We start from the raw sequence: 23,455 nt of genomic DNA on the forward strand, positions 1-23,455 counted from the left end.
TAACTGGTAAAACCGCCGGAAATTCTCAACGGTGACGTCCAACCTATGGGCACGAAAGGTGTACTCAAAGTTCCTAACCCTGAACATCCCAAATGGACTTAGTTGGGAGATATGGAGATGATAGTACTCTAGCACCTCAGCAACAAACACAGTCACTGGCAATCGAAGGTTGCCATCGGTGAAAAAATCAGCCCACAGGGTGATATAGCGGCCGGAGCATCGTAACTTTAAACTGGGAATAAAATTAAAAATGAGTTTTTAAACTGAGTACAAAATCGTAATTTTAAACCAGGGGCAAAAATAGAATTTTATTTTAAACTGTGGGCAAAAACGTAATTTTAAATAAAAGCGAAAACCTTAATTTTAAACTGGAGGTAATATTAATTTAAAAATAGGTTAGTCTAATAAGGAAGTGTCAGGCAAGCTGCCTGACACTATTCCCTCAACTTGAAAATTTATTTTAAACTGTGGGCAAAAACGTAATTTTAAATAAAAGCCAAAACCTTAATTTTAAAATGGAGGTAATATTAATTTAAAAATAGGTTAGTCTAATAAGGAAGTGTCAGGCAAGCTACCTGACAGTATTCCCTCAACTTGAAAATATATATGTAGTAAATAAATGCCAAATAATAATAATAATGGATGTCTACTCATATTACCCTATATACTTCCAAAGACTATAGCCGTTGTTTCTGTGCACCCATATTTAAATCACCACTTGCAGAATATGCCAAATAATAATGGATGTCTACTCATATCTTATCTTAACTCCTATCCTCTCATCAGACCATTATTACTTCAAATGACTATTATAAAACCATGACTTCATCCGTTGGGTTTGTTTCTGTGCACCCATACAAACCAACTACTATCCTCTCATACAAACCACCTACTCCCATTTCCATTTCACTTCTTCACTGTTAACAATGGCTGAAGCCCTCCTCGGTGTCATTTTTGAGAAGCTAACCGATGAAGCCTTCAAGAAGTATGTTCGCTCTCAGAAGATTCATTCCGAGCTCAATGAATTGAAGACCACATTGTCCAACATTAAAGCTCTGCTTAATGATGCTTCTCACAAGGAAATTACTCATGAATCTGTTGGACTATGGCTTAACAGTCTCCAACATTTGGCTTATGATATTGATGACGTACTTGACGATGTGGCTACCGAAGCTATGCACCGTGAGCTGACTCAGGAATCAGGAGCAGTCACAAGCAAGGTAAGAAAGCTCATCCCGACTTGCTGCACAAATTTTTCACTAAGTCATAGGTTGTCTTCCAAGATAGATAGCATTACCATCAAGTTACAACTACTAGAAAAACAAAAGTCTGATCTAGGTTTGATTGTGAAAGATGAAAAGCCAAAAAGTACTAGTAGAAGAAACGAAACTTCTTTGCCAGATGGGTCTAGTGTTGTTGGAAGAGAAAGTGAGATAGAGAAATTGCTTAACAAGTTGTTAGGGGATGATGGGTCATCCAAGGAAAACTTTAGCATCTTACCCATAGTTGGTATGGGTGGGGTTGGTAAGACCACTCTAGCTAGACATTTGTATAATGATCCACAGGTGAAGGGTCACTTTAAACTCAAGGCATGGGTTTGTGTTTCTGATGATTTTGATATCTTTAAGATAAGTAAAATCATTTTTCAAGCTGTGTCCGGTGAAAGGAGGGAATTTGAAGATTTAAATCAACTTCAAATGGATCTTACAAAGCAACTTCAGGACAAGCGATTCCTACTAGTAATCGATGATGTGTGGCATGAAAACGATGACGATTGGGAAAACCTGGTGCGCCCATTTCATTCATGTGCTCATGGAAGTAGGATAATCATGACAACTCGTAAAGAAGAGTTGCTCATAAAGCTAGGTTTTAATCATCTAGATTCTCTCAAGACTTTGTCGCATGTAGACGCTTTATCTTTATTTGCTCTACATGCATTAGGTGTGCAGAACTTTGACTCACACACAACACTTAAACCACTTGGTGAAGCTATTGTGAAAAAGTGTGCTGGTTTGCCTTTGGCTTTGAAGGCAATTGGAACGTTATTGAAGGCAAGAACAAATGAACAAGACTGTGAAGACGTATTCAATAGTGAGATTTGGAATTTAGAAAATAGTGATAAGATTGTTCCAGCTCTAAGGCTTAGCTACCATGATCTTTCATCAAATTTAAAGCAGTTGTTTGCATATTGCTCGTTGTTCCCTAAGGGCTTTTTGTTTGACGAAGAGAACTTGGTCTTACTGTGGACGACAGAAGGATTTTTTAACCAATCCAATGCAGCCAAGTCACCAGAACGTTTGGGCCATGAATATTTTGAAATTTTATTATCAAGGTCATTTTTTCAACATGCACCTAATGATGAATCATTATTTATGATGCATGACCTAATGAACGACTTGTCCACCTTTGTTGCTGGAGAACATTTTCTAAGATTCGAAAATCATATGACGACTGAGACAGAAGCTTTGGAGAAGTATCGCCATATGTCATTTACTCGCGAGGAATATGTAGGCCACCAAAAGTTTGAGGCATTTAAAAGAGCAAGAAGCTTGAGAACATTGTTAGCAGTATCTGTTGGGGTGGGTGAAAGTTCGAAATCATTTTACTTGTCCAATAAGATTTTGGTTAACTTACTTCCTAAGTTACCATTGTTAAGGGTTCTTTCTTTGAGTTGTTTTGAGATAAGTGAGTTACCAGAGTTCATTGGTAATTTGAAGCACTTACGGTATCTTAATTTATCTCAAACTAAAATCACCGAGTTACCAGAGAATGTTGGCAATCTTTATCATCTACAAACATTGATTGTTTTTTGTTGTGAAAGTTTGACTAAGTTGCCTAAAAGCTTCATAAAGCTTAAAAAGTTGCGGCATTTGGACATAAGGGATACCCCGCTTTTGAAAAAGATGCCCTTGGGGATTGGTGAGTTGAAAAGTCTGTATACTCTCAACAAGATCATCATTGGAGGAGAAGATGGTTTTGCAATAACCGACCTTAAGGGATTTAAGAATCTCCATGGGATTGTTTCTATTGGGGGATTGCAGAGAGTGCAAAGTGTAATGCAAGCACGGGAAGTGAACTTATCTCTAAAAGAGATTACTAAATTAGAGCTGAAATGGATTGATGGGTCTGATGGTTCACGAAGTGGTCCAATTGAAAAGGAGGTTCTCAATATGCTCGAACCTAGTAGAGATAAGTTGAAAGAGCTTGCAATTATGTCATATGGAGGAAAAGAGCTTTCAAATTGGGTTGGTGATCCATCTTTTCATAAGTTGGTTAATGTTTCCATACATGGTTGTAGCAAATGCACATCTCTTCCGGCATTTGGGCAGCTACCTTCACTTAAGGAGTTGTTTATTAAAGGCATGGATGAGGTTAAAGTCATAGGTTCGGAGTTAATTGGGACTACAACTGTTGTTTCCTTCCCTTCACTTGAAATTCTAAAATTTCAAAATATGAGTGAATGGAAGGTATGGTCAACTAATAACATGGTTTTAGATGCAGTGTTTCCATGCCTTCAAGAGCTTTATATAAACGACTGTCCCAATTTGATTGACATTTCATTGAAAGCACTACCTTCAGTAAGGGTTTTAAGTATACACATATGTGGTGTTAATGCATTGAGAAGTCTCGTTCAAGCAGCTTCATTAGTCAATGAGTTAGGAATAGCATCTATTGTAGGGCTTACAAATGAAGCTTGGAGAGGTGTTATTATGTATCTTAAGGCAATTGAAAAATTATACATATGGCATTGTGATGAAATAAGTTACTTGTGGGATTCAGAAGAGACAAATAAGGTCCTTTTAAACTTAAAGGAATTGGATGTACGCAGATGTAAAAATCTGGTGAGTTTAGGAGAGAAAGAGGTGGATAATGTTGAAAGCACCCTTTTATTATCTCTCAGGTATTTGGAGATCTTCTATTGCGAGAGTATGAAGCATTGTTATTGTCCAAATAGCATTGAGTATTTTAGTATACAAGGTTGTAGTTCACTTACACTTGTCTCCTTCCCAAGAGAAATAGGAGGGGAGCAAAAGCTCAAGTCAGTTACGATATATGATTGTAAGAAACTAACGAAAGGGATCAACAACACAAACATGCCAATGCTTGAATTCTTGTTTATAGGTGAGTGGATAGATCTGAAATCAATAACTCAATTTAGTAACTTCAATCACCTCACCGTTCTCTGTTTATCAAATTGTACGAGTATTGAGTCATTTCAACTATCGAATCTCACATCATTAAGACACCTTATAATCATAAACTGTCCAAGTTTTTGTTTATCCTTTGATAGAGGGTTTTGGCCTCCCAATTTAGTTTCCCTTGACATTGGGGGACTGAAAGAGCCAATCTCAGAATGGGGCCCTCTGAATTTTCCATCTTCTCTCATTGACCTAACTTTAAGTGGTGATCGCAGTGTGAGTGATTTTCGTCATTTGTCCCATCTTCTTCCGTCATCTCTTACTTCTCTAAAAATAGAAATATTTTTTAAACTGGAATCACTTTCAATGGGACTCGAACACCTCTCCTCCCTTCAACATCTCAGTATTGAAAAATGCTTACATATGAAACATCTGCCAGTGACATTGTTGCCTTCCCTTTTGAGCTTGAGAATTGCTTTATGCCCATATCTTTCATAATGGAAAAGGCTCCCACTACTGGCCCCGCATCTCTCATATCCCCTGCATCCAAATAAACCACAGGTACTTGTTTGTCAACTACATTTTCAATTTGTTCTAGTTTTCTGTCACACCCCGATTTCCACGTGTCTCACCGGTGGGCCCGGTGGGGGATTACCGTGACGTAGTTGGCAACAATATAGTCAAACCACACAAAATATGAATGCACAGCGGAAGCATAAAGATAATTATATTTCAACCATTGTTTGTAATATCAATGTATTACGAATAGTCGAAAAGTATCCACAGGGGATCAAATAAAATATAAGTGTTGTTCAACAGACATAGGCATCTTAAGCTTGCGAGACTCTTTATTGATGCTAAGGAGAATTATCCAGCCAATTACGCTTAGTACCTGCATTTAATCTTTTGGAAAAATACGTCAGTTTACACTGGTAAATACTTTTAACTTGTTTTCCGTTATACGGGCTTGGGTTACGGTATTTAAAATACCGCTTGGTCGGGCAATTGACCCCAACTCATTAGTAGTTGGGTATTATCAATGTGACCCGTTTAAAAATTTGTTTTGTTGGCTTTACGCCTTTGAGGGCTTAATGACCATGTCCCAGATATCCTTGGCAGCATTTTACGAAATGGCCACGACCTTGACATCCGGGTGTAGGCGTACACCCGGCATTATGTCCATAATTATAAAAGTATAGTCGTTGGCTTTCCCGCCCGGTTTTATGCTATGTGGTGTGTCTATTAAACTTTAACCCGGCACGACCCGGGCGACCGAACGCATAGTAAACATGGAATTCTTTACAAGACTTAATTATAAATTATCCCAAGTTATAAAGAGTTTGTGCCTTGTGCATTCAAATCAATTTTATTAAACATTTTTACAAAAGTGTCGGACTTTAGCGGGATCCACTTGGATACCACGCTCGCTAACCATATGTCCAAGGAATTGGACTTCTCGAAGCCAGAATTCGCACTTAGAGATTTGGCATAGAGTTTCTCATGATGCAGGAGTTTGAGAATACAGCGAAGGTGTTTCTCATGGCCAGCTTGGTTCTTCGAGTAGATAAGGATATCGTCGATGAAAACGATGACGAATTTGTCTAAGTACGGCTTGCAAACGCGATTCATGAGATCCATGAATGCGGCCGGCGCATTATTGAGCCCAAAAGGCATCACTAGGAACTCATAGTGACCATAACGAGTCTTAAATGCGGTTTTATGTACGTCTTCATCTCTAACCTTCAGTTGGTGGTAGCCTGACCTTAAGTCAATCTTCGAGAAATAACTTGCCCCTTGTAACTGATCGAAAAAATCGTCGATCCTCGGCAAAGGATACCTATTCTTTATCGTGACCTTATTAAGCTCACGATAATCGATGCACAGACGCATCGATCCATCATTCTTTTTGACAAACAAGACAGGTGCTCCCCAAGGAGACGAACTAGGTTTGATGAAACCTTTAGCTAGCAGTTCATCCAGTTGTGTCCTTAACTCCTTCATTTCGGTTGGTGTTAACCTGTAAGGTGCCCTAGCAACAGGTGCTGCTCCAGGGATGATATCAATCCTGAATTCCACTTGTCTATCTGGTGGCAAACCAGGTAGATCTTCAGGGAAAACTTCTGGGTATTCAGAAATGACGGGGATGTCTTCTATCTTTGGTTTAGGCTCATCAATCATCACTTGTGCCATGTAGATGACACAACCCTTCTTTAAACACTTTGAAGCTTTGAGCATAGTCACTTGCTCAGACAATCCCTACTAGGTATCTCCCCGAATGGTAAGCGATTCACCAGACGGAGTCTTTATCACCGCTTGCTTTCTGTTGCAGACGATTTGGGCCTGGTTGTGAGATAACCAGTCCATACCCAATACTATGTCAAAACCGACCAATTTAAAGGGAAGTAGAAATAGAGGAAAAGAGTGGTTCTTAATGGATATAACACATCCATCTAACACAGTAGAGACGGTTTCTATGGTGCCATCTGCTAACTCTACCTCATAGTTTACACTCAAGGTTTTGACAGACATATTCAGCAATTTGCAAAATTTATGATCTACGAAAGACTTATCAGCGCCTGAATCAAAAAGTACTCTTGCAAAGATATCATTTTGCAAGAAAAGTACCTGTGATCACGTTATCATCTTGCACGGCTTCTTCGCATCCATCCTGAAGACTCTTGCATTGGTCTTCTTGGTCTCTTCAGGCGTCTTGGCGTATTTAGGGCAGTTGGTTTTAATGTGCCCTTTCTCATTGCAACTGTAGCAAGTTGCATCCTTCAGCTTTTTGCAATCCAAGGTCTTGTGGTCCTTGGTCTTGCATATCCTGCAAGCAAATGACTTTGACTGAGTCTGCGAGTTCGATTCGAGTCTACACTTTCCAAAGTGTTGTCTCTTGCAAGTCTTGCACTTGGGCTTCTCACCAGATTGTTGCCCATCTCTCCTTGACTCAGACCCTTTCTTGTTGTCACCATTTCCACGGTGTTTCTTGCTCGACCTTCGTGAATTATCATCTTCACGTTTTCTCTTCTCAGCCTCTTTGTCCCTCAGCGATCTTTGTCTGACCGCATCCAGAGTGAGGGACAAAGATATGTCAGCTACAGATCTAAAGGTAGCTGGCCGAGAGGCCTTTACGCTTGCCTTTATCTCGGGGGCTAAACCACCGATAAAACGAGCTATTCTCTTTGGCTCTGGGGTTACCAGATACGGAACCAACCGGGACATTGTGTTGAAGCTCGTGAGGTAAGCTTGACAGTCAAGGTTTGTCATAACCAACGATAGGAAGTCGGACTCGATCTTTTCAACCTCGTGTTGAGGGCAGTAATTTTCCTTGATGAGAGAAATAAATTCTTCCCACGTCATACCATACAACACAGCCTTCCTAGAGGCTTGAACCAGAGATCTCCACCAAGCAAGGGCTTCACCCTTGAATGACTGTGAAACAAACTTCACCACATCTTTTTCTACGCAACCACTGATGTCCACCACGGTGTCCATCTCGTCTAACCACGTCATACAATCTACCGCGCCCTTCTCCCCAGTGAAATCTCGGGGTTTGCAAGATACGAAATACTTGTAGGTGCAACCCCAGGCGCGAGATGCATCAGTAAACACTTTTTCCTTTGGACGGACACTGTTTTCATTAGATGAGTGCTTATCATCGTCCCTTTTTGGCTTAGACGGAGTCGAGGGTGGTTTGCTGTGAGATTTTGAGTGGGTTTTCAGCTTTGAGTGTGGTTTAGATATGGTTCTGCTCCGGGACTCGGTGTACTCTTCGTATTGTCGATCCAAGGCTGCCTTAACAGCACCGTCGACAAGAGCTTTTAATTCAGCGCCCGTCAATAGAACCTGGGCGTTATCATATTCATCTTCTTTCGAATGACTATTCACCTCATTTGGATCAGCCATTGTAACTTGAATCTGCTACAGAAGATAATGACAAAGTTTTATTTAGGAGTTTATTATGGAATTGTCTTTTATGGCAATTCATTAACCATGGTAAACATAGACCATATCTGGTTAATTTGTTACTCACTTTTATTTAGGATTTGAATATAACTTATCCTAATTACAAACAATATTGTTAGTGGCACAAAAGCCTAGTCACAAGGACGTTTTTATAATATAAGCCGTGATTACAGAGAATCAAGGCATGAAGGTTTGAACCGTAGTCCTTTTACCTTTTCAGACAGGGAGTCATAGACTACAACTGTCTTTTGTCTTATATGACAATAAATATGGCCCGTAGGCATTACATCACTAATGGATGTTTAATAGGTTTGGCCCGTAGGCACTACATCGCTAGTGGATGTTTAATAATTATCATCTTCATTGACGATTTAACCCATGATTTATAAATCATTAATTTGGGCTTTTGGAATCCTTAGAAGGATTCTCATATAAGAATGACGCGTGCGATTTTAACGAATCACATCTGCCAAGAACGTTAACATGTTTACAGAGGTTAACTGGAAATCTGAATCTTTTAATCAGGTCTTACCATCTTGGCCGGGTCGTATAATGACACCTGGCTAGGTTTCACTCTTAAGATTCTTTATTTAGGCAGATTAATTTAAAAGGAATGATTTTTGACTTATTTCATATAATAATAATAACAAAAATGAAATTTATAACTTAACATTCCATCAATCATAATAATGATTACACGCTACCCTAAACGGGACTTTTTGAATAAGGAAATACCTACGCAGAGGTTTACAGAAAACAAGTCCACGCAGGGACCAAATACATAGATAGATGTCCGCACAGGGACTAAAAGATAAGTCCACGCAGGGACTGAAATGCAATTGTCCACGCAAGGACTCGATTGCAATATAATAATACATAAAGAGACTAATGATCTCGTTTCTTCCTTCCTTTTAGTAGGTTTGCTAGGCCCTTAAGGAATCCACGATTACTCTTACGTTCTTGTTCGAAGTCTCGTTCCACTCGGTTTAGACGGTGGAGGATTTCTTCTTGCTTCGGTGGAGAAAAATGTGGCTGCTGCGACGGTTGCTGAACCAGAGGTCTAGGAGGTATTGGATACCCATGAGCTGAGTAATCTGGTCTCCAAGAGGTTCCATGGAGGGCATTGTAATTTGCTGCTACCACATATGGATCGGCATCATAGTTATAGTTGTAGTGCGTGTGAGTCGGCTGCTCAAACGGGTTGTACGCGGTGGAACCGCCGTACGATGGTATAGGGTTATCATAGCCGAAAGGTGGCGGAGGTGGTGCAACTGGTGCAGAATTCACCTCTGCAGGGTGACCCGAAGGTTCACCTAATTGTGGGTATTCATGCACTGACGGAAAGTGACTCGCACTCGAGTGGCGAGGGGTGCTGAAATGGAATTCCCCTCATCGGGTGGACATCCGCGCGCCTAATCTCCTACGCCTTGGCGGATCTGGAAGTACTGGTTGAACTGGTGGCGTAACTGCCACGAAACGCGAATCCTCAGAAGGATCCTGTTGTTGCGGTTGGTCATGAGGCGAGAAATGATGAGAAGGTGTGAAGTACCAATCACATTGGTCAAACCTCGCCTGATAACTGTCGGGACCTTGATAGGGCGTTCCATGAAAAGATGACCCATCAGAGATCCCGATTGGATGATTGGGAGTACCTCGTGCAGGTTCTATGGGATCCGTGTCCTCGTCCATATCTACCGTATTATCTTCGGAGAAATGGTCTTCAGGTCCTAATAGGTTATAACCTATTGGTTCTTGGACATAATCAGCCGGGTTAAATCGGCCTTGAAAGAAAGGAGTAGGATCGCCATAAGAATGGTGCGAAAGAGATCGCTGGAGAGGTATAAACGAAGGTTGAGGGTTATTGGGTTCATTTTCTGAGTTTGGTCCGAAAGAGTGACGGTATGAAGGTGTCGAACTGTGCGAGGTAGAATGTCTTGCAGGTTCAAAGAGGTTCCTTCTACGTCTCTGAGGTTCTTCACTCCTTGTACTGGAATGTCTTCCAGTTTGAACCTGCAAGACATTCTACCTTTGAACATGCGAGCTCCTTCCAGTACAAGGAGTGAAGAACCTCAGAGACGTAGAATATTGTTTGCAAGACATTCTACCTATTAAACATCCATTAGTGATGTAATGCCTACGGGCCATATTTATTGTCATATAAGACAAAAGACAGTTGTAGTCTATGACTCCCTGTCCGAAAAGGTAAAAGGACTACGGTTCAAACCTTCATGTCTTGATTCTCTGTAATCCCGGCTTATATTATAAAAACGTCCTTGTGACTAGGCTTTTGTGCCACTAACAATATTGTTTGTAATTAGGATAAGTTATATTCAAATCCTAAATAAAAGTGAGTAACAAATTAACCAGATATGGTTTATGTTTACCATGGTTAATGAATTGCCATAAAAGACAATTCCATAATAAACTCCTAAATAAAACTTTGTCATTATCTTCTGTAGCAGATTCAAGTTACAATGGCTGATCCAAATGAGTTGAATAGTCATTCGAAAGAAGATGAATATGATAACGCCCAGGTTCAATTGACGGGCGCTGAATTAAAAGCTCTTGTCGACGGTGCTGTTAAGGCAGCCTTGGATCGACAATACGAAGAGTACACCGAGTCCCGGAGCAGAACCATATCTAAACCACACTCAAAGCCGAAAACCCACTCAAAATCTCACAGCAAACCACCCTCGACTCCGTCTAAGCCAAAAAGGGACGATGATAAGCACTCATCTAATGAAAACAGTGTCCGTCCTAAGGAAAAAGTGTTTACTGATGCATCTCGCGCCAGGGGTTGCACCTACAAGTATTTCGTATCTTGCAAACCCCGAGATTTCACTGGGGAGAAGGGCGCGGTAGATTGTATGACGTGGTTAGACGAGATGGACACCGTGGTGGACATCAGTGGTTGCGCAGAAAAAGATGTGGTGAAGTTTGTTTCACAGTCATTCAAGGGTGAAGCCCTTGCTTGGTGGAGATCTCTGGTTCAAGCCTCTAGGAAGGCTGTGTTGTATGGTATGACGTGGGAAGAATTTATTTCTCTCATCAAGGAAAATTACTGCCCTCAACACGAGGTTGAAAAGATCGAGTCCGACTTCCTATCGTTGGTTATGACAAACCTTGACTGTCAAGCTTACCTCACGAGCTTCAACACAATGTCCCGGTTGGTTCCGTATCTGGTAACCCCAGAGCCAAAGAGAATAGCTCGTTTTATCGGTGGTTTAGCCCCCGAGATAAAGGCAAGCGTAAAGGCCTCTCGGCCAGCTACCTTTAGATCTGTAGCTGACATATCTTTGTCCCTCACTCTGGATGCGGTCAGACAAAGATCGCTGAGGGACAAAGAGGCTGAGAAGAGAAAACGTGAAGATGATAATTCACGAAGGTCGAGCAAGAAACTCCGTGGAAACGGTGACAACAAGAAAGGGTCTGAGTCAAGGAGAGATGGGCAACAATCTGGTGAGAAGCCCAAGTGCAAGACTTGCAAGAGACAACACTTTGGAAAGTGTAGACTCGAATCGAACTCGCAGACTCAGTCAAAGTCATTTGCTTGCGTGATATTCAAGTCCAAGGACCACAAGACCTTGGATTACAAAAAGCTGAAGGATGCAACTTGCTACAGTTGCAATGAGAAAGGGCACATTAAAACCAACTGCCCTAAATACGCCAAGAAGCCTGAAGAGACCAAGAAGACCAATGCAAGAGTCTTCAGGATGGATGCGAAAGAAGCCGTGCAAGATGATAACGTGATCACAGGTACTTTTCTTGTAAATGATATCTTTGCAAGAGTACTTTTTGATTCAAGCGCTGATAAGTCTTTCGTAGATCATAAATTTTGCAAATTGCTGAATATGCCTGTCAAAACCTTGAGTGTAAACTATGAGGTAGAGTTAGCAGATGGCACCATAGAAACCGTCTCTACTGTGTTAGATGGATGTGTTATATCCATTAAGAACCACTCTTTTCCTCTATCTCTACTTCCCTTTAAATTGGCCGGTTTTGACATAGTATTGGGTATGGACTGGTTATCTCACAACCAAGCCCAAATCGTGTGCAACAGAAAGTAAGTGGTGATAAAGACTCCGTCTGGTGAATCGCTTACCATTCTGGGAGATACCCAGTATGGATTGCCTGAGCAAGTGACTATGCTCAAAGCTTCAAAGTGTTTAAAGAAGGGTTGTGTCATCTACATGGCACAAGTGATTATTGATGAGCCTAAACCGAAGATGGAAGACATCCCCGTCATTTCTGAATACCCAGAAGTTTTCCCTGAAGATCTACCTGGTTTGCCACCAGATAGGCAAGTGGAATTCAGGATTGATATCATCCCTGGAGCAACACCTGTTGCTAGGGCACCTTACAGGTTAGCACCAACCGAAATGAAGGAGTTAAGGACACAACTGGATGAACTGCTAGCTAAAGGTTTCATCAAACCTAGTTCGTCTCCTTGGGGAGCACCTGTCTTTTTTGTCAAAAAGAATGATGGGTCGATGTGTCTGTGCATCGATTATCGTGAGCTTAATAAGGTCACGATAAAGAATAGGTATCCTTTGCCGTGGATCGACGATTTGTTCGATCAATTACAAGGGGCAAGTTATTTCTCGAAGATTGACTTAAGGTCAGGCTACCACCAACTGAAGGTTAGAGATGAAGACGTACATAAAACCGCATTTAAGACTCGTTATGGTCACTATGAGTTCCTAGTGATGCCTTTTAGGCTCAATAATGCGCCGACCGCATTCATGGATCTCATGAATCGTGTTTACAAGTCGTACTTAGACAAATTCGTCATCGTTTTCATCGACGATATCCTTATCTACTCGAAGAACCAAGCTGACCATGAGAAACACCTTCGTTGTATTCTCAAACTCCTGCATCATGAGAAACTCTATGCCAAATTCTCTAAGTGCGAATTCTAGCTTCGAGAAGTCCAATTCCTTGGACATATGGTTAGCGAGCGTGGTATCCAAGTGGATCCCGCTAAAGTGGAAGCTGTCATGAATTGGCAAGAGCCAAAGACGCCTACAGAGATTCGTTGTTTCCAGGGGTTGGCAGGATATTACAGGCGTTTCATTGAAAATTTTTCAAGGATTGATGCGCCCCTAACTTCCTTGACCAAGAAGAAAGTAAAGTTCGTTTGGGGCCCTAAGCAGCAAGAGTCCTTTGATATTCTGAAGCAAAAGTTGAGCAACGCTCCTGTACTGACATTGCCTGAAGGTACCGAAGAGTTCGTAGTTTACTGCGATGCATCACACACTGGCATGGGATGTGTGCTTATGCAGAGAGGCAAGGTTATTGCCTATGCTTCAAGACAGTTAAAAGTGCATGAGAAGAATTACACCACCCATGACTTGGAGTTGGGTGCCGTTGTGTTCGCACTAAAACTGTGGAGGCATTATCTGTATGGTATCAAGTTTGTGATCTATTCTGGTCATAAGAGCCTTCAACATCTGTTTGATCAGAAGGATCTAAACATGAGGCAGCGCCGTTGGATGGAGACTTTAAATGATTATGATTGTGAAATCAGATATCATCCCGGTAAGGCGAATGTAGTCGTTGATGCCTTGAGTCGAAAGGAAAGGGTGAAACCCATCTGAATCAATGCCAAGAGCATTGAAGTGAAGAATAATTTGATTGAAAGGTTGTTAGCTGCACAGAGGGAAGCTGTGTCTGAAGCTAACTATCCTAAAGAAAAGCTATGAGTAACTGAGGAGTAGTTAACTCTTAGCAAGGACGGAATTTTACGATTAAATGGACGAATATGGGTTCCAATTTATGGAGGACTACGAGATGTTATCCTCCAGGAAGCCCATAGTTCCAAATATTCTTTAGGTTTACACGTGGTATTAAATACTAAATAAAGGACTAAAGTTGACAAACCTTGAAAGTATGTAAATTCGAGGGTTAAAAATGTCAATGAGGGGTAAATATAGTAACCCTAAATGATGCTCGTACCTTCAAACGAATAAATCATGGATCGTACGGAGCGAAATGCGGAAGAAAGTGAGATATTACAAACTACAGGGGTTAAATGTGTCAACATGTTTAATTTATACCTCTGAGTGACCATTTGACGAACCCGAGACATTGTAACAGTAAATTACGCTCACTAGAATATACGATATGAATTTCGCGGAGTTCCGTACTAAAACGAGAAAGTTATGATAAATTTCGTATGCGAGGGGTTAAAAGCGTCAACAATAAAAGTTAAGGCCTTCCGGATAGTAATTAAACTAACCGGGGACTTAACAATGCGGGTAATAGTCACGAGGCCCTTATTTGTAAATAATCGAGGCCCAAATCGCAAAGTTACCCCTTCGAAACCGAAAGGACCGTGCACGCAAAAGGCGTAACGGGTAACTGTAAGAGTCCTACACTGGTTTCCTAAGTCAATATGCTTTAAAGAGGTTGTGGTATCAGTAGGATACCTTCCATAATGCCCGTAACGAGTTTAAATCCATTTTATGCCCCGTGGGGGTATTTCGGTCATTTTAAAGATTTATAAAAGAGGTTTCTGAGTTCTACAGGAAATCTGAGTTTTCCGAATAGTTTATAAAGTTCAAAATACTCTATTTGTTATTTAAAATCGGTAGCAACTGGAATCGGGTCAAAAGACCTTGTAGAACTCAAGTTATGTCCGAAAAGGGCATATTCGGTAATTACCGAACCGTTGCCATAACCGCAGGTTATGAGCAGGCTAAAAATAATTAAAAATCTTTAAAAATCCCAAAATATTATTTTACATCGGTGTGTAAAAGGTTTGGTGTCGAAATCTGGGTTTAGATAGGCGTTATGCTAATTGCGCTATTTAATTACTAAAGTTTCCGTAATTTGCGCTATTTAGCATAACTCCTATTCTGGACCTCGGATTGACGTGAAATTTTAGGGACATGCTTAGAAATCAGTAACTAAGGTTATGGTCCTTTCACATGTCCGAAATTCTTGTTTTAAAATAAAAAGGGCGTTACGGTCAACTTTTAAGCATTTAACGGAAAGGTGTAAAAGACTCGGACAAACAACGAACCGGTCACAGAGGGTCATACCATCATGTAACCTGGTCCTAAGAGAGTCCTAAGGCATATCTATACCATACCATAATGGGTCAGAACTGAAGTCAAAGTAAAAGTCAAAGTTTTGCGACTTTCGGCTCTGAACCGGGTCAAAACAGTAAATGGTCAGATCAAACAAGCGTAGACTAGTTAATATACTTATTATCATGTTTTATGAGTGTTAAAACAGGTTACACACCATCTACATTACTGATTATGCATAAAATCGCAAAATAGCATTTCTGTTGACTTTTTCTAAGCACGTTTGACTTGACATTCGGACTAGTTAGAGTGGTGTAACAATTCTCATTAAAATTCATAATTAGAATAATAATTAGTCAATAAGGAAACCCTAATTGAGACACCCAAGTAATTCTGCACTAACCCTAAAATTTTCAGAACAATCGGAATCAGGATCAGGGCCCCTAAAACTCAAAGGGGGTTAAACCCTATTGATAATTATCTTCAAAATGCGTTGTACAGATTGAAATTTGATTTTAGAATGAGTCAGCCAAGCTAGTCCCGAACCCAGCTAGTCTAGGTAAATAGACTGCACCCCTTACGGACCGTAAGGGGAAATGCCATACGGTCCGTAAGCATGTCTCAAAAATCACTATAAATAGTAGACATTGGCACTTGCTTTCTGAAACAAAAACGACGTCCCAACTCTGTCTGTACGTCAAGTTATCACAGTAGTATTACAATTAAACACACACTGATCACGAAACGCTGCCGCAAACAGGGTAATAACTCGATCGCTATTACGATTCATTTTTCCGACTGATCAATATATCCAATGGATGTTTAAGTGCCGCCCACATTAGGGTGATACTTTGTCGTTCGCCGTTAAATCGATGGATGCTTAAGTATTGCACTTTGTCATTCGTTGTGAGAATTTGATCTCGTGAGTTATCGTAACTTCTGTAGTGATCACTAACCCGGTTTTGTGTGCATTATTATTTAAATTAGGTTAACAAGGCTAATCTATATTCTGTCCGTACTAAATCTGCAATGTGAGTCATTCTTCTTTTTATCAAATGTTTTACAATACTCCAAATTATTTTCAAAATTATAAATTACAGTGATTAAGTTTATGTAATCACCAAATTACAGCCAGTATGTGGGGTATTGTGTACATTACTACTGTTTAATCACATTAGGTGGGCGAACCTAAAATTAAGTGATATACGTCATTCATTGGGGCAGCCAATGGTGATATGACCACAGTCACAGATCCGGTCGAGTGACAAATACTGTGGGTAGTTGGTAGATATCTGAAACATATGTAAAAACTCTTAATACTGTAAATTATAATAAATGATTAATTTTAGTAAACTGAATGATTCACTCAGTATTTCCCGCTGACAAAACCTTTTTCAAACATGTTTCAGGTGATCTATTGTAATTCAGGAAAAGTGCTGGGGAGTATTTCAAGCTTAAAATAGTGGCTCATTATAAAATAAAGAAATATGTTTTGTAAAAATAAAGATTTCTCAGTAAAATCTTGTTATTGTAAATTATCAGGGTTTTATCCCGAATTGTGAAATAAAATAATCGGGAAAAAGTTTTTAGCTTTAAAACGATCCTGATGGAAAAATTCCGCTGCTAAAATCACATAAAATAAATATCACGGGATTTCTGTCCCGCGGCTCCTGAAACGGGTTAAACCGGGTCGGGGGCCGTGACAAGTGGGAATCAGAGGGTGCCCTTTTAGGGGTTTAAAGCCCACATGATTACCAACATATAACTACCTTTGATTCGACAAACCACTGGACCATTTGTGATTTATCGCAAAGTCAATCGTTAATTACGACGGATTGACTTTTAAGCTACTATGCAAAAACTAAGCCACAAAGGGTTGGGCATACTTACAGAAGCTTGGTGCACGACTAGAGATGTTAGAAGAATGCTTTAGAGCTCCAGAGATGATCAAGAGAGCAGGTTTGAGGTGTGTTTCAATTGTGTGCAATGCATTGCCTTTTTATAGTGAAATTTCATGCACAAGATCATTACAACTCATCCTATAATTGCTCATGGATGATCAGCAGGTGTCCCTGAGTGCTAGGGGACATGTAGGGGGCGCCCAAGCTTCAATTAATGCATCCAATATCGTTTACAAGCTCAAACAGTGAATCTGTCCAAGTTTTCTGCATCTGGGGACTTCACGCGGCCCGCATTAAGATTCAGGCTAGGCTCATGCGGGCCGCCTGAATCCTAATGTCAGTAACCGTATCTACAGATGGCTCGCGGACCGCCTGAACTTCCTTGTTTCTCTAATGCGGGCCGCCTGAGGCCTGAATTTCAAGATTTTCAAATCTTTTGTAATCATTAACCTGACCTTTCGGTTTCGAAGGGGTAACTTTGCAATTTGGGCCTCGATTATTTACAAATAAGGGCCTCGTGACTATTACCCGCATTGTTAAGTCCCCGGTTAGTTTAATTACTATCCGGAAGGCCTTAACTTTTATTGTTGACGCTTTTAACCCCTCGCATACGAAATTTATCATAACTTTCTCGTTTTAGTACGGAACTCCGCGAAATTCATATCGTATATTCTAGTGAGCGTACTTTACTGTTACAATGTCTCGGGTTCGTCAAATGGTCACTCAGAGGTATATATTAAACATGTTGACACATTTAACCCCTGTAGTTTGTAATATCTCACTTTCTTCCGCGTTTCGCTCCGTACGATCCATGATTTATTCGTTTGAAGGTACGAGCATCATTTAGGGTTACTATACAGTATATTTACCCCTCATTGACATTTTTAACCCTCGAATTTACATACTTTCAAGGCTTGTCAACTTTAGTCCTTTATTTAGTATTTAATACCACGTGTAAACCTAAGACACGTGTCAACACATTATTGGACACAAAATTTCGAGGTGTTACATCCTCACCCCCTTAAAATAAATCTCGACCCGAGATTTACTGAAATAAATAAGGGTATTTTTCTTTCATCGTGGATTCAACCTCCCACGTGAATTCGGGACCTCTACGGGCATCCCATTTGACCTTTACAATAGGCACAAGCTTCCTTCGAAGCTTCTTTACCTGTCGATCTTCAATCGATACAGGTTTTTCAATGAACTTTAAGCTCTCGTCAATGTGTACATCCGTATGCGGTATAACCAGTGATTCGTCAGCGAAACACTTCTTTAAGTTACAGATGTGGAACACATTGTGGATACCACTGAGCTCTTCGGGTAAGTTTAACTTATAGGCAACTGACCCGACACGTTCGATAACCTCGAAAGGTCCTATGTATCTCGTGCTTAGCTTGCCTTTCTTACCAAAACGCATCACTCCCTTCCAGGGTGATACTTTGAGCAACACTTTATCACCTACTTCGAAGTGAAAATCTTTACGCTTTGGATCTGCGTAACTTTTCTGCCTATCTCGGGCAGCCTTGAGACGATCTCGAATCTGGACAATCTTGTCCGTCGTTTCGAAGACTATCTCTGGTCCTGATAATTGGACATCTCCAACTTCCGCCCAACACACGGGTGATCTACACTTTCTACCGTATAATGCCTCGAAGGGCGCAGCCTTAATGCTGGTATGGTAGCTATTGTTGTAGGAGAATTCGATTAATGGTAGGTTCTTATCCCAACTACCACCCAAATCGATCGCACATGCACGTAGCATGTCTTCCAACGTCTGAATAGTACGCTCACTCTGACCGTCTGTCTGAGGATGGTAAGCCGTACTAAAATTTAAACGTGTGCCCAAAGATTGATGGAAACTTTTCCAAAAATGCGACGTGTATCTAGTATCTCTGTCAGAGATAATAGACACATGTATGCCATGTAAGGCTACAATCTTATCAACGTATAACTGGGCCAACATGTCGGAGCTATAAGTCTCCTTGATGGGTAAGAAATGTGCTGACTTAGTCAGTCTATCAACTATAACCCATATTGTATCATTTCCTTTCCTTGTCTTGGGTAACTTGGTAATAAAATCCATAGTTACCATTTCCCATTTCCACTCGGGAAGTTCAGGCTGTTGTAGCAAGCCTGACGGCTTTTGGTGCTCAGCTTTGACTTGCGCACAAGTCAAGCATTTGGCTACATAAGCGGCTACAGACTTTTTCAAGCCTATCCACCAATAATTTGCCTTTAGATCCTGATACATCTTATCAGCTCCAGGGTGAACAGAATATTTGGAACTATGGGCTTCCTGGAGGATAACATCTCGTAGTCCTCCATAAATTGGAACCCATATTCGTCCATTTAATCGTAAAATTCCGTCCTTGCTAAGAGTTAACTGCTCCTCAGTTACTCCTAGCTTTTCTTTATGATAGTTAGCTTCCGACACAGCTTCCCTCTGTGCAGCTAACAACCTTTCAATCAAATTATTCTTCACTTCAATGCTCTTGGCATTGATTCGGATGGTTTTCACCCTTTCCTTTCGACTCAAGGCATCAGCGACTACATTCGCCTTGCCGGGATGATATCTGATTTCACAATCATAATCATTTAAAGTCTCCATCCAACGGCGCTGCCTCATGTTTAGATCCTTCTGATCAAACATATGTTGAAGGCTCTTATGATCAGAATAGATCACAAACTTGATACCATACAGATAATGCCTCCACAGTTTTAGTGCGAACACAACGGCACCCAACTCCAAGTCATGGGTGGTGTAATTCTTTTCATGCACCTTTAACTGTCTTGAAGCATAGGCAATAACCTTGCCTTTCTGCATAAGCACACATCCCATGCCAGTGTGTGATGCGTCGCAGTAAACTACGAACTCTTCGGTACCTTCAGGTAACGTCAGCACAAGAGTGTTGCTCAACTTTTGTTTTAGAATATCAAAGGACTCTTGCTGCTTAGGGCCCCAAACGAACTTTACTATCTTCTTGGTCAAGGAAGTTAGGGGCGCAGCAATCCTTGAAAAATTTTCAATGAAACGCCTGTAATATCCTGCCAACCCCAGGAAACTACGAATCTCTGTAGGCGTCTTTGGCTCTTGCCAATTCATGACAGCTTCCACTTTAGCGGGATCCACTTGAATACCACGCTCGCTGACAACATGTCCAAGGAATTGGACTTCTCGAAGCCAGAATTCGCACTTAGAGAATTTGGCATAGAGTTTCTCATGATGCAGGAGTTTGAGAATACAGCGAAGGTGTTTCTCATGGTCAGCTTGGTTCTTCGAGTAAATAAGGATATCGTCGATGAAAACGATGACGAATTTGTCTAAGTACGGCTTGCAAACGTGATTCATGAGATCCATGAATGCGGCCGGCGCATTAGTGAGCCCAAAAGGCATCACTAGGAACTCATAGTGACCATAACGAGTCCTAAATGCGATTTTATGTACGTCTTCATCTCTAACCTTCAGTTGGTGGTAGCCTGACCTTAAGTCAATCTTCGAGAAATAACTTGCCCCTTGTAACTGATCGAACAAATCGTCGATCCTCGGCAAAGGATACCTATTCTTTATCGTGACCTTATTAAGCTCACGATAATCGATGCACAGACGCATCGATCCATCCTTCTTTTTGACAAACAAGACAGGTGCTCCCCAAGGAGATGAACTAGGTTTGATGAAACCTTTAGCTAGCAGTTCATCCAGTTGTGTCCTTAACTCCTTCATTTCGGTTGGTGCGAACCTGTAAGGTGCCCTAGAAACAGGTGTTGCTCTAGGGATGATATCAATCCTGAATTCCACTTGCCTATCTGGTGGCAAACCAGGTAGATCTTCAGGGAAAACTTCTGGGTATTCAGAAATGACGGGGATGTCTTCTATCTTCGGTTTAGGCTCATCAATAATCACTTGTGCCATGTAGATGACACAACCCTTCTTTAAACACTTTGAAGCTTTGAGCATAGTCACTTGCTCAGGAAATCCATACTGGGTATCTCCCCGAATGGTAAGCGATTCACCAGACGGAGTCTTTATCACCACTTGCTTTCTGTTGCAGACGATTTGGGCCTGGTTGTGAGATAACCAATCCATACCCAATACTATGTCAAAACCGGCCAATTTAAAGGGAAGTAGAGATAGAGGAAAAGAGTGGTTCTTAATGGATATAACACATCCATCTAACACAGTAGAGACGGTTTCTATGGTGCCATCTGCTAACTCTACCTCATAGTTTACACTCAAGGTTTTGACAGGCATATTCAGCAATTTGCAAAATTTATGATCTACGAAAGACTTATCAGCGCCTGAATCAAAAAGTACTCTTGCAAAGATATCATTTACAAGAAAAGTACCTGTGATCACGTTATCATCTTGCACGGCTTCTTTCGCATCCATCCTGAAGACTCTTGCATTGGTCTTCTTGGTCTCTTCAGGCTTCTTGGCGTATTTAGGGCAGTTGGTTTTAATGTGCCCTTTCTCATTGCAACTGTAGCAAGTTGCATCCTTCAGCTTTTTGCAATCCAAGGTCTTGTGGTCCTTGGACTTGCATATCCCGCAAGCAAATGACTTTGACTGAGTCTGCGAGTTCGATTCGAGTCTACACTTTCCAAAGTGTTGTCTCTTGCAAGTCTTGCACTTGGGCTTCTCACCAGCATGTTGCCCATCTCTCCTTGACTCAGACCCTTTCTTGTTGTCACCGTTTCCACGGTGTTTCTTGCTCGACCTTCGTGAATTATCATCTTCACGTTTTCTCTTCTCAGCCTCTTTGTTCCTCAGCGATCTTTGTCTGACCGCATCCAGAGTGAGGGACAAAGATATGTCAGCTACAGATCTAAAGGTAGTTGGCCTAGAGGCCTTTACGCTTGCCTTTATCTCGGGGGCTAAATCACCGATAAAACGAGCTATTCTCTTTGGCTCCGGGGTTACCAGATACGGAACCAACCGGGACATTGTGTTGAAGCTCGTGAGGTAAGCTTGACAGTCAAGGTTTGTCATAACCAACGATAGGAAGTCGGACTCGATCTTTTCAACCTCGTGTTGAGGGCAGTAATTTTCCTTGATGAGAGAAATAAATTCTTCCCACGTCATGCCATAAAACACAGCCTTCCCAGAGGCTTGAACCAGAGATCTCCACCAAGCAAGGGCTTCACCCTTGAATGACTGTGAAACAAACTTCACCACATCTTTTTCTGCGCAACCACTGATGTCCACCACGGTGTCCATCTCGTCTAACCACGTCATACAATCTACCGTGCCCTTCTCCCCAGTGAAATCTCAGGGTTTGCAAGATACGAAATACTTGTAGGTGCAACCCCTGGCGCGAGATGCATCAGTAAACACTTTTTCCTTAGGACGGACACTGTTTTCATTAGATGAGTGCTTATCATCGTCCATTTTTGGCTTAGATGGAGTCGAGGGTGGTTTGCTGTGAGATTTTGAGTGGGTTTTCGGCTTTGAGTGTGGTTTAGATATGGTTCTGCTCCGGGACTCGGTGTACTCTTCGTATTATCGATCCAAGGCTGCCTTAACAGCACCGTCGACAAGAGCTTTTAATTCAGCGCCCGTCAATTGAACCTGCGCGTTATCATATTCATCTTCTTTCGAATGACTATTCACCTCATTTGGATCAGCCATTGTAACTTGAATTTGCTACAGAAGATAATGACAAAGTTTTATTTAGGAGTTTATTATGGAATTGTCTTTTATGGCAATTCATTAACCATGGTAAACATAGACCATATCTGGTTAATTTGTTACTCACTTTTATTTAGGATTTGAATATAACTTATCCTAATTACAAACAATATTGTTAGTGGCACAAAAGTCTAGTCACAAGGACGTTTTTATAATATAAGCCGGGATTACAGAGAATCAAGGCATGAAGGTTTGAACTGTAGTCCTTTTACCTTTTCGGACAGGGAGTCATAGAGTACAACTGTCTTTTGTCTTATATGACAATAAATATGGCCCGTAGGCATTACATCACTAATGGATGTTTAATAGGTTTGGCCCGTAGGCACTACATCGCTAGTGGATGTTTAATAATTATCATCTTCATTGACGATTTAACCCATGATTTATAAATCATTAATTTGGGCTTTTGGAATCCTTAGAAGGATTCTCATATAAGAATGACGCGTGCGATTTTAACGAATCACATCTGCCAAGAACGTTAACATGTTTACAGAGGTTAACTGGAAATCTGAATCTTTTAATCAGGTCTTACCATCTTGGCCGGGTCTTACAATGACACCTGGCTAGGTTTCACTCTTAAGATTCTTTATTTAGGCAGATTAATTTAAAAGGAATGATTTTTGACTTATTTCATATAATAATAATAACAAAAATGAAATTTATAACTTAACATTCCATCAATCATAATAATGATTACACGCTGCCCTAAACGGGACTTTTTAAATAAGG

General features: G+C 40.9%; 1 protein-coding gene across 1 annotated transcript; it reads left to right on the forward strand.

The window, feature by feature from the left end:
• The first annotated feature begins 926 nt into the window (after positions 1 to 926).
• Positions 927 to 4,637, forward strand: LOC110942986 (putative disease resistance RPP13-like protein 1). Its single transcript, XM_022184746.2, has one exon. The coding sequence runs from the start codon at positions 927 to 929 to the stop codon at positions 4,635 to 4,637; it is 3,711 nt and encodes a 1,236-aa protein (XP_022040438.1).
• The last annotated feature ends 18,818 nt before the right edge of the window (positions 4,638 to 23,455 follow it).

This window comes from Helianthus annuus, chromosome 5 (genome assembly GCF_002127325.2).
Source record: "Helianthus annuus cultivar XRQ/B chromosome 5, HanXRQr2.0-SUNRISE, whole genome shotgun sequence".
NCBI classification, from domain to species: Eukaryota; Viridiplantae; Streptophyta; class Magnoliopsida; order Asterales; family Asteraceae; genus Helianthus; species Helianthus annuus.